The sequence below is a fragment of the Rhopalosiphum maidis genome, chromosome 2 (assembly GCF_003676215.2).
Source record: "Rhopalosiphum maidis isolate BTI-1 chromosome 2, ASM367621v3, whole genome shotgun sequence".
In the NCBI taxonomy this organism is placed as follows: domain Eukaryota; kingdom Metazoa; phylum Arthropoda; class Insecta; order Hemiptera; family Aphididae; genus Rhopalosiphum; species Rhopalosiphum maidis.
Window position 1 is genome coordinate 85,860,956 of NC_040878.1, and position 12,068 is coordinate 85,873,023.

The 12,068-nt window shown below is 27.3% G+C and overlaps 2 protein-coding genes across 2 annotated transcripts; both read left to right on the top strand.

Moving 5' to 3' along the window:
* The first annotated feature begins 835 nt into the window (after positions 1-835).
* On the top strand, positions 836-7,884 carry LOC113554967 (coatomer subunit beta). Its single transcript, XM_026959151.1, has 15 exons — positions 836-1,076; positions 1,304-1,533; positions 1,849-2,018; positions 2,101-2,308; positions 2,370-2,507; positions 2,562-2,754; positions 2,829-2,977; positions 3,047-3,322; positions 3,758-4,100; positions 4,866-5,035; positions 5,102-5,399; positions 5,481-5,642; positions 5,714-5,859; positions 5,920-6,156; positions 7,693-7,884. The coding sequence occupies exons 1-15, from the start codon at positions 986-988 to the stop codon at positions 7,762-7,764; spliced, it is 2,883 nt and encodes a 960-aa protein (XP_026814952.1). The 5' UTR covers positions 836-985; the 3' UTR covers positions 7,765-7,884.
* Positions 7,885-8,001: 117 nt separating this feature from the next.
* On the top strand, positions 8,002-12,056 carry LOC113554968. Its single transcript, XM_026959152.1, has 4 exons — positions 8,002-8,171; positions 8,292-8,565; positions 11,706-11,780; positions 11,843-12,056. The coding sequence occupies exons 1-4, from the start codon at positions 8,127-8,129 to the stop codon at positions 11,956-11,958; spliced, it is 510 nt and encodes a 169-aa protein (XP_026814953.1). The 5' UTR covers positions 8,002-8,126; the 3' UTR covers positions 11,959-12,056.
* The last annotated feature ends 12 nt before the right edge of the window (positions 12,057-12,068 follow it).

Sequence of the window (12,068 nt, forward strand, 5' to 3'; positions counted from 1 at the left end):
ATTATATAGATAACATCAATTGCGAGGTTATTACCTAATGGGACTACTGTACTATAACTTATAAGATTAGTATATTTGATGATTAATAGTTTGACTTTCAGCCTACGATTTATTAAATTAACACTGTTAACTCGACTTCTGCTTACAACATTTTAGAATACAATTTCAGTTCAAAATGTTTGACTATACCTTTATCATTTTAATATTTTATGATTTGAAAATATTAAGATTACGTAGTTTCTTATGACTTAGTTATTCATATATAAATATTGCAAATCGTATTATACAAGTAGTAGTCAAGTACAAAAAAGCTTATTTGGGTTATACCACGATTGGGACTAAAAGAAATTACAAAATGTACATGGGACAGATTGTTATATTATAACAGTTAAAAATTGATGCAATTTTTATGAACAATTATATCTATTATTATGTAATGTGTCTATCGTATACATTTACGCAGGTACTGAGTGATCGAATAAGAACTGTGCATTTTTAGTAAATATTTCAAACTATTGCCACGCCGCGCACCATTTAAGAGAAAAATTTCATATTTATGTAAAATAAATTACGATTGATTTTAATGACTTCATTATCTATTCGAATTTTGTTTCGTTGCCTTTTTAAATCATAGACATAACATGTTAATATTTGTATTAACATGTTATTATTTTATGTCCATGTTTTAATTTTAAACATGAAATATTGCCGCCGGACGGTAAACTCATTGGTTCTTACCAACACCGCGGTAAATGTTCATCGTATGTATCGTTGTTCGTATCATATTATGACGTGTTATCATAATAAAACAATATTGAATTTTATTAAAACTTTGTTATAATATACATTATACAACGATTTTCGGATTTATTAGTTGTAGTGACTTATACTTATTTTTTTACTTACTTTTTGAATGTCAGCGTTTTCAGTTAAATAACCGTTTGGATTGTATTTTATTTGTGAATAGTTTTATTCTCCAGTCACAATGTCAACTATAGAACAGCCTTGCTATACTTTGATCAATATCTCTAGTGACTATGAGATGCCAAACGAAATGCAACTCAAGTCAGATCTTGGTTAGTATTCAGTGTTTATTTCAGGGGGGCTACCGGGGAAAAACCGGAGAAATATGTATAACAATTTTTACTTTCTTTTATTATTATTTACTCCTATGTATACCTACTCAAAAATTTACAATACTCCCTGGGATAGAGGGTCTGAAATTATGTTAGTTTTAAATGTCCGCCGTGGTTGTGTATTAAATTATTTTTATTAATGATATTTAATTTTGGTATGTATATAGAAAAAGGTGATAGCAAAACAAAAATCGAAGCATTGAAAAAAGTCATTCATATGATAGCCAATGGAGAACGTTTGCCAGGATTGTTGATGATAATTATCCGTTTTGTCCTACCATTACAAGATCATACAATTAAAAAACTGCTTTTAATATTTTGGGAAATAGTACCGAAAACTACAGCTGATGGAAAATTATTACAGGAAATGATATTGGTCTGTGATGCATATCGTAAGGTAAAAAATAATTTAACTTTTTTTTATAATTTATTTTACCTATAGTAAATTTATCATAAATTAAAATGAAGTGGTATATTTAGTATTTGCCCAACGTAAAATTTGTCATGCTGATAAGTCAATTTATTTTGCTTGAAAATTTCCATTTTTATTTATATAGTAGCTGTTAAGTATGTTACATCATCTTTACTATATTTTATTCACTGATTTTGAAGTTTTATATGTTTTTAAATATTGATTTTTATTTTTAGTTTCAATTAATAATGTTGATATCAATTTATTGTTCTAAATTTTATTTTTTTTTTTGTATTTTAGGATTTACAACATCCTAACGAATACTTGAGAGGGTCAACTCTTCGTTTTTTGTGTAAATTGAAAGAACCAGAATTATTAGAACCACTGATGCCTACTATACGTTCATGTCTTGAACACCGTCATTCATATGTAAGACGTAATGCTGTACTTGCAATATTCACTATTTATAGGTAATTTGAATTTTTATATTTAGTTAAACAAGTTAGTTTTTATTTTAAATTATAGTTATGTTATCAAAAACTTGTTAAATAGGAATTTTGAATTTCTGATACCGGATGCTCCTGAACTTATCGCTAATTTTCTTGACGGAGAACAAGACATGTCTTGCAAACGTAATGCTTTTATGATGTTACTACACGCTGATCAAGACAGAGCACTTACATATCTGGCTTCTTGTCTGGATCAAGTAGCTTCTTTTGGTGACATTTTGCAACTAGTTATTGTAGAACTCATTTATAAAGTAAGAGAACATTTAATAAATCAAATGATTATTATTAACAATTATGTCTTACTAAAATTAGGTGTGTCATGCAAATCCATCAGAACGATCCCGTTTCATACGTTGTATTTATAATTTATTGAATTCTAGTAGTCCAGCTGTTCGTTATGAAGCTGCTGGAACATTGGTCACCTTATCAAATGCACCTACTGCAGTAAAGGTATGTTTTTATTGCATTTATAGATGTAAATATTATAATAAAAAATGTATGTAGGCAGCAGCTTCTTGTTATATTGAATTGATTGTCAAAGAAAGTGATAACAATGTAAAACTCATTGTATTGGACCGTTTAATTGCTCTTAAAGAACACCCTTCACATGAAAGAGTACTTCAGGACTTGGTCATGGATATTCTAAGAGTATTATCTAGCACTGATTTGGAAGTTAGAAAGAAAACATTGAATTTGGGTAATCATTTATGCTATTATTTACATATAATTATGTAATTAAAATATAATAATGAGTTGTGTCTATTTATATAGCTATGGATTTGGTATCATCTCGCAATATCGAGGAAATGGTGTTCGTGCTTAAAAACGAAGTGGAAAAAACCCATAATTTAGCTGAACACGAAGATACTGGAAAGTATAGACAATTGTTGGTGCGCACACTCCATACATGCTCTATTAAGGTATGTTATTGTTTTATAACAATGTGTTAATTTTTGAATTTTACATTTTACTCATAAAATTTTTTATAGTTCCCAGATATAGCTGCAACAGTGATACCTGTACTCATTGAATTCTTGTCAGATAGTATAGAATTGGCTGCCACGGATGTTATGGTATTCTTGCGTGAAGCTATTTACCTCTTTGAGTCATTACGTCCTCTCATAATTCAGCGTCTATTAGAAGTTTTCCAATCTATTAAGTCTGCCAATGTACACAGAGCTGCATTATGGATACTTGGTGAATTTGCCAACTCACAAGAAGATATCGAAGCAACAATTGAACAAATAAAAACATCACTTGGAGACGTATGTTATTGATTAAATTTATTTTTTAAACTTAAATTGGTTATAACTAATATAAAAAATTAGCACATATTCATCAATATAATTAGGGTTAAAATTTGACAAATTTATTTTAAACTATCAACAAGGAATTTATTCAAATAAGGATTGAATTTAAATTTGTTTTAGTATATTCCTGTATAATTTATTTTTCTGGATATTCTTGTCCATTGGTTACGTTGATCTTAAAGTTTCAAGTAAAAGCCGTGTTTATTTTTTTTAAATAATATAATTATTATTCATATTATAAAAAAAAAAAATTAGTATATTATATTAAAGTTAAAAAATATGTTAGTTCTAATTAATGATGAAAATAAATATTTTTGCTTTATAACTTAAAGTTTCTGTTATGTATAGCAGTTTAATATTTAATAATAAGAATATGTTAATTTATTTTAGATGCCTTTAGTTGAAGATGAGTTAAAGAAAGCAGCTGGAGATTCAGAAAACGTTGAAGAATTTGGGTCTAGCGGTTCACAGTTAGTTACATCTGATGGAACATATGCTACTCAATCAGCATTCATTATAAATACTCCTCGTAGTGGTCAAGCAAAACGGCCACCATTGCGTCAGTATCTAATTGATGGAGATTTCTATGTAGGTGCTGCATTAGGCACTACATTCACTAAATTGGGCATCAGATATGCTGAAATCTGGGAAGAACAAGATTCTATAAAAGCTAATCAATTTTGTGTCAAACTAATGTTAATATTAACTTATATTTTGAAGCTTGGAAAATCGGGTAATTATAATTAAAAGAAAAAAAAACTGATTTTTAGCCATTCAGAAAGTATTTTTACGGTTTCTTGGGTATGGATAAAGCTACGCCACTTATTTTTCTCATAATTTCAATGTCTTAATCATTTATTAAAAATTTCATACTTTGATGAAAAAAAAAGTAAAAACTAATAATATATATATAATTATAATGTAAATTGATGTATTATAAAATAAAAATATGTGAATAAATACATAAACTCATGAAAATCAATTAAATCATTTATGTCGTCAAAATACTATTTATCTTTCAATATATTTTCTTTTAATGGATAGTATTCATTTGATTTGCTTTGTTATATAAACTGCTTAATATGTATTGAGGATGTTTTTTTTAGTCTCTTCATGTTTTTTGTTCTGCTTAGCACTTCTCCACATTCTGTCAAAATTATGTGTGTGAGTTCCACTTATAGTGTTTACAAAGTTATATTTCTGATTAACTGTTGAGTAATTTAAATTATCAGAATTGAGGTTATATTACCTTGTAAAATACTATTGTTATTTTTTTTATCAATCATTATTCTTAAAATATCTAATAAATTAATTTTACATACATTGAGTATAAATGATAAAAAAAAAAATAATATATATTATAAATAAGTGGTGTTACCTTAAACTGAGTGCTGGGATTATACTTTCTGTGGGGTGTTAACTAAACTAATATCAATAATTATATTAATATTTGTAATGTTTACTTATGTATTTTATATATTTGCATGTTTTTATCTAGGAATTTGTTCTAAACCAATTGGCATTGACGATGGAGACAAAATTATGGAGAGTATTAAAATATTAAATGATAGAGATAGCGAAATCGAAGAAATTTATACCAAGGAGTGCAGCAAATCATTAAATGAAATGTTGGCTGCTAAAGAAGATGAAGAAAGCAGCAATAAAAAAGTTAATAATTTATAAAAAAAATTTTTTATCATTATAAAGGTATTATAAATTTATAATGTTTTTTAGGCTAAAGAAAAACCAGGACATAAAGTAAATGTCGATGATGCTATTGTGTTCTTACGTACCACTAGTAATGGCACAGAAGGTACAGAAAATGTTTTTGAACTTAGTTTAAATCAAGCCGTTGCTGGTGGTGGATCTATTCACCAGAATAGTGGTGATGGTGCATCAGGACTTTCTACCAATAGTAAACTTAATAAAGTTACACAACTGACTGGATTTTCTGATCCGGTGTATGCTGAGGCTTATGTTCATGTCAATCAGTATGATATTGTTTTAGACGTATTGATTGTAAATCAAACAGGTAAAATTTAATTATAAATTAGACATGAGTACAAGTTATTTATATTCTTAATAACTAACAATATATAATGTAACACATTAGGTGACACATTGCAAAATTGTACGCTGGAATTGGCCACAATGGGAGATCTAAAATTGGTCGAAAAACCACAACCTGTTGTTTTGGCTCCTCATGATTTCTGTAATATTAAAGCTAGTGTTAAAGTTGCATCTACTGAAAATGGCATAATCTTTGGAAATATTGGTAAATTAAATAAGTTTCTTTATTGTGACTTTGGTTATTACTATTTATTATTTATTATTTATTCATACTAGTCTATGATATCGGTGGTGCAATTGGTGATCGAAATGTGGTTGTATTAGATGACATCCGTATAGACATAATGGACTACATAATGCCTGCTGTATGTAACGACTCTGAGTTCCGTCAAATGTGGACTGAATTTGAATGGGAAAACAAAGTATAGTTCTTTTAGTGTATTGTATTTAAGAGTTTAGATGTTAACTATAAATTGTTTTAGGTTTCTGTTTCCACTAGTTTGACCGATCTTAATGAATATTTGGCACATTTATTGAAGAGCACTAATATGAAATGCTTAACTCCAGAAAAAGCATTATCAGGGCAGTGTGGATTTATGGCTGCAAATTTATATGCAAGATCAATATTTGGCGAAGATGCTTTGGCTAATTTAAGTATTGAAAAGGGATTAGATAAGCCACAAGTTATTGGTCATATTAGAATTCGGGCTAAAAGTCAGGTAATTACAAAATAGTACTAAAATGTTATTTATACCTTACAATTGTTTATACTTCAGTTTAAACTGAATGTTAAGTAATACATTTCATGTTTTTTTTAAAAAAAAAAAAAATTTCTGATCAAAACATACATAACATATTTTATGTTCTGTATGTTGTATAGATTCTTATAGTATTTGTAAACATAATAACTTACTATATTATGTTATTATGAACTGATAGTGAATGAAGTATTGAAAACAAATAGTTTATTATACATAGAATACTACTTAAATAATATTCTATTAATGTAAAACTGAGTCATTGAATTTTAAAAATATTCTTTTAACTATGGAAAAAAATATAAAACTATTCATCACAAACATTTTATTCATAAAAATACATTAGACTATTAGAGATGCATGACAATCGAAATTTGAATGAGAAGTTTAGGAGTTATAAGTGTTCAATGCTTAGATGAACAAATTAGTAAATTAACATTGTGCGGGGTATCCATTCCACTGCTCTCACTTAAACTTTAAATACTTATAACTCATACACTACTCATCGGAATTTTGAATTTTATGTATCAAAGCAATCCAAAAATTATTCCGCTTTAGAATATGAAATTAAAAATGTATAATATTGGCATTCAAAAATATAAAATAAAAATATATCGTTTTATTTTGACTGGAAATTATATAAAGAAAATATTTTTTAGAACATTAATAGATTTTGAAGTGAGTAATAACTAGTATTGTTTGATAAAGGAATTATTCACCATTGTCATCGTTTATCCATTGTAAATTCTCTGATTTAATTAGGTAAATAATAATTCATTAATACTAATATTAATTAAATTAAAATGTACAGTGTTTAAAATAGCTGGTAAATGATATTTTTAGACATTTTTCTATAGAAAATACTTTTGATATTATTAAAAGAATGCGTGTAAAATATTTGAGAAATAATCCTTTAATAGTAGAATTCAATAACAATGAACATAGAAATTGTAAATGTTAGCCCTGGTTTACTGATAACAACACAATGGTACAACATCACAATGTAATTGAATATAAAATTTAGCAAATCTACATTAAACCTGATTTATAACAATATTATAACAACTATTATAACTTTTTATTGAATGGCTATTTGGCATTTCCGCATGTTAGGTATAATGAATCATAAACATATTTTTAAAATGAAAAACAAATTCATTATGATTACATTTTTTCCACTGGCTATGACTGTTAATGAACAACTAAGCTAACAGATTATGAATATTCTTAAACAGTAAAAATGAATTTAAGCCTGGATTAAATAAAAAAAAAAATGATATTACATTGTAGAGAACTGTTTATTGGTAGTTTAAAATCTGTATTTAATTATACACTTATTATTTTACACCAATAGAAAAATTAAATTTTTTTTTCATTTATAGTGAAATTTGAATTCATGATCAGCTAAAGTTCTTTCTGTAATTTAATAATGATGATTTTTGTTCAAATTTAATCCATAAGTATATTCATATATTGTGTTATAAAATTTGATTTTAGGGAATGGCACTCAGTCTTGGCGACAAAATAAATATGATGCAAAAACGACCATACAAAGCAGTTGCGGCTTAAGCTCTACATTGCAGATTCAAATAAAATCATCAACCTTAAGAGTTTATCTTTATTATTATACATATTATATTTATATTGTGTTTTGAATTACGTATTATCAATAGACATTTATTTAGAAAACGTCTTTTGTTTATAATAAAATATTTTAAAATAACAATGTCATCGTTCGTCTATGGGCAGGAATGTGTTATTTATTTTATTTCTATTTTTGCGTCGTGATTATATCACATTTTTTTGTCGTTTAAAAACACGTCTGAACAATAAAAGAATAACACTAACGACACTGATAAAATAGACTTAAAAATGCTATTTAAGGGATTCGTCTGTTAGACAGTGTGTCAGTATTGACGTTTCGTGACTTGATGAGCACTTATTGTCGTGAAACAGAAAGTAATATGATGAAAATTGTAAGTTCTTTTGACCTATACCTACCTATATAAAACTATATTAAAGTATCTCTATTTTAAAACAAACGTTCGTCTACTTCACTTCTATTTGTTGTGTTAACGTTATTTATGATATTTTAGACGATCGCGACGGTAGTGCAGGTGACCGTCTTTTTCGTAATGCAGGTATCCGTAGAACCGTGCAACGATAAATACATCAAGGATATGATAGTGGACGTTTGTGGAATGGTAGGATTAAAACGGTCATTCGGCGATAACAGCAATCCTGGTTTGTTGTTCGGGTTGAGTATAAGAAGAATGTTGGATGACACCGAACGCGAATTCGAACACCTATTTGGAAACACCGCAGAAGCAAAGTTTCAACTGAAAAAATCTAACGAGAACAAACTAAAAGGTATTTATCGCGATGTACCCCAGTGACCGTATGGTAATAGTGTACGTAAGAGTAATCATACGAGTTACAACTTACAAACTTACGTAAAAAAAAATCGGAAATAGTTGTTAACTAGCGAAAACACAATTATAGGTACCTACCAGATTGTTTAAGTTTTGTGGTAGTTTTTTCGACAGACCAGTAAAACGATACTACTATAATTGTCGTTACCGATCAGCGTTGATTTTGTTTAAACAAATGAATCGAATTCGGTTAGCAGCACATTTCATGGGGCACGTGCTCGAAATTAGGATTTGGATAGAAATACGTACAATTCCGTCAATATACGTAATAATTAATTAAGCATTTATAGAATTGTAAAATATTATAAACATATTTTTAAATTGTTTACAGCATCATTTTATTTCTGGGCAGTTTTAAAATAATGTACAATTTAACGACACGCTTTGTTATAGGTAGGTACTACCTACTCGTATTATTCTTATAGACAATAAAATTAAATCTACCTCCGGTATTAAAGAAAATCCAAAAGCATAGTCGACTTAATGAATAACGTTTGTACGAAAAATTATAATTTAAATAATGGTGGAAGTTTCAAGATCTTAAGATCAGTATTTTTTCAATTACAACAAAAAATTAAAATAAATGTTGAAAATCACTTTCGGAGGTAGTAAAAATGCTGAGATTTTTAACTTTTGGGTATGGTTTTTGGTAGTAAATGGTCAAAAGTAAAAAATTCTCAGTGTTTTTTAAAATAACTGGAAAAAACTAGTTAATTACAAAAATCTTTACGCTAAATTGGTATTTAACAAAATCGATTTTTTTTTTTTTTGTGTGTAATTCAAAATTGAATTACTGTATATATGAATTTCTGGTACGTTATTTTAGCATCTGTACTTGTAAAATCATACATTTCATTATTTCAATAATGGAGTATTATTATTCACAGATAAAAAACATTTTAAAACCTGTATTTCTACGTTTATTTATCCAATCAGGATTTAAAATAAATAAAAAAAATTCAACAGTTTTAAGGATATTTTTTATGTTTTCAAATAAACTAATTTATTTAATGTTATTTTTTGTAGAAGTTAAATTTATTTTATTTTCTGGTCCATAAATTAAAGTTATCATATGTGAAAAAAACTAACCTTATGTTACAAATCGGAATAAGTAACTGATTTAATGTTGATAATTTATAAATTAGTGATAATTGATTACGAAAATTGTCGTGAGGGAATACGTATTTTTCATTAATTGTCATCATCATCATTGAAAATAGATTTGGACGATTTGGTGTAATTAATTTGATTATTTTATCAAAATATATTTTTATTACTGGAAATCTTCGAGTTGAATTCCGAGACAATACTGCCTTTATCTTAGAACACAAGGAGTCAAGGACCTTATACTTAAGACCATTACAGTCTCGGCCAAACCGTGACGTATGCCGTCGTAATAATGCTACCATAAATTAATAACTGTTAATATTGACTAATGAGTATTAGCTATCAAAATGAATAATAAGTAGTTTGTAAATATTATATGTATATAACTACATATAAAAATCTCTTGGAACTCATAGGCCTACAATTTGCACCATATCTTAGAAATAATGAATTATTTATACCATTTATCATAATATATATTACGGATATATCCATCTCGAATAACAGTCTGCTTAGATTATAAGGCATATTTTTCGTAAATTTTGATTTTAATAGACAGTTTTATCCAAGTTTAACCATGCATACAGTTTTTAATTGTATTATGTTATACCCGAGAAACTATTGGCGTTGATTTTCCGTAAAATTAGCGTTTTTAAATTTTTTTCCTGATTATTTTGAAAGTAGTTATTGGGAATTTTTATTATTGACCTTTCCTTAGTACTAACTAAATTAAACTTTTCACTCAAAACTATTCTTAAAATTGGATATTTAAGCATTTAAGAGAAGAAAAAAAATATATAAAATAATATTGCTTTGCTCAAGAACCGTTTATCACATACAGAACACAATTGCATTACAATTTTTTTTACACTGATCAACTACTATATTAATCAATATTATCAATTATAGTCTATTTTCCTCTATACGCAATATGCTTTTTTAGTTTATTATTACATAATATATTTTCTTTTATTCATCTTAGCTTTTAATTATTATAAAGGTCAATGACAGACTCTGGATTGAATACTGGAGTGGAGATGAGCTTATAAAAAAATACTACTTACTGAGCAAAAATAAACTTAATACAAAAAGTGAAAAGGTACATAATATTTTTTTGAACATCTTATTAATAAATTGTGTATCATATTATGTCTGCACAACACATTACTATATTTAACATAATATTAATAATCAAACCAACAGCTATATAGACTTCCTGATTGTAGTTATGGTACCTAGAAATTAGAATACTAATAGGTAATACGAATAGCTTTGCATATTCTGAATTATAATTTTATATTACAGTTATTAGTCAGGGGATAAAATACTGTGTCCCAAGTTTTATAACGTGTTTTTAGTTTTGATTGCATTAATAAGTAATAACAAGCATTTAGGAATTTCAACACAATTTAAAATATTTTGAACTTGTACTTGTATTTATTTTATGTATTATTAGCATCAGTATGATATAAATAATATTAATGTGTAAGGAAAGTGGTACTTAAAAGAGGAGGGATTTTGGGAGTTATAACCTCCACAGATTTTTTTGTTATAAAAATCTGTCAAAGCCCAAAGGTAACAGTTAAATTAATAGTGTCTCCTGAAATCAGATGTATTTTCGGCCCTGGTTTTAGTGTTAATAATAGTTGATATTATTCCCAATGGTTTCAAAAATAAGTGAAATACATTTATTTATTGATAATTTTGGCAAATATCATGAGAAATTAAAAAATTTGGTGGTGATAGGTAATGGTGATGGGGGGGGGGGGGAAGACATAGTCTCTGAATCTTTTGGATCTGCCGCAGATATACGTATATCCGATATTTTAATAAGTAGGTATTTATTAATAATACTCAATTGAAAAAATTGTACTTCTTACAAATGTCAATGCTGCAGTAATGCAGTGATATCGTATTTTTCGTTTGTATAGTATATTAATATGTATTAATTAAATTTTTTTTTTTATTTAGAACCAAACGTTACTCCACTTCAGCTTCCAACTCACTTATCAGGTTTCAAAGACAGATCGAGACACGTGAAAAGACGTATGGTTCAAACATTCTAGTATTAATTACATATTAATCAATTTTTTGAAAATTAATTTCAGGCGATGATGTCGGAAAGGCCACGATTATAAAACGGGAAGTAATGGCCAAGCTCAAAGAGTGTTGCGTCAAGAAGTGTACTCCCAAAGATTTACGTCATATATGCGAGAAAAAATAAACAATATAACCAATAACATTTTAACATACCTTGTTTTATTATTAAATTATGGGTAATAATTATTATCAGTAGTCAGTACGTATACATAAAAATACACAAATAATTATTTG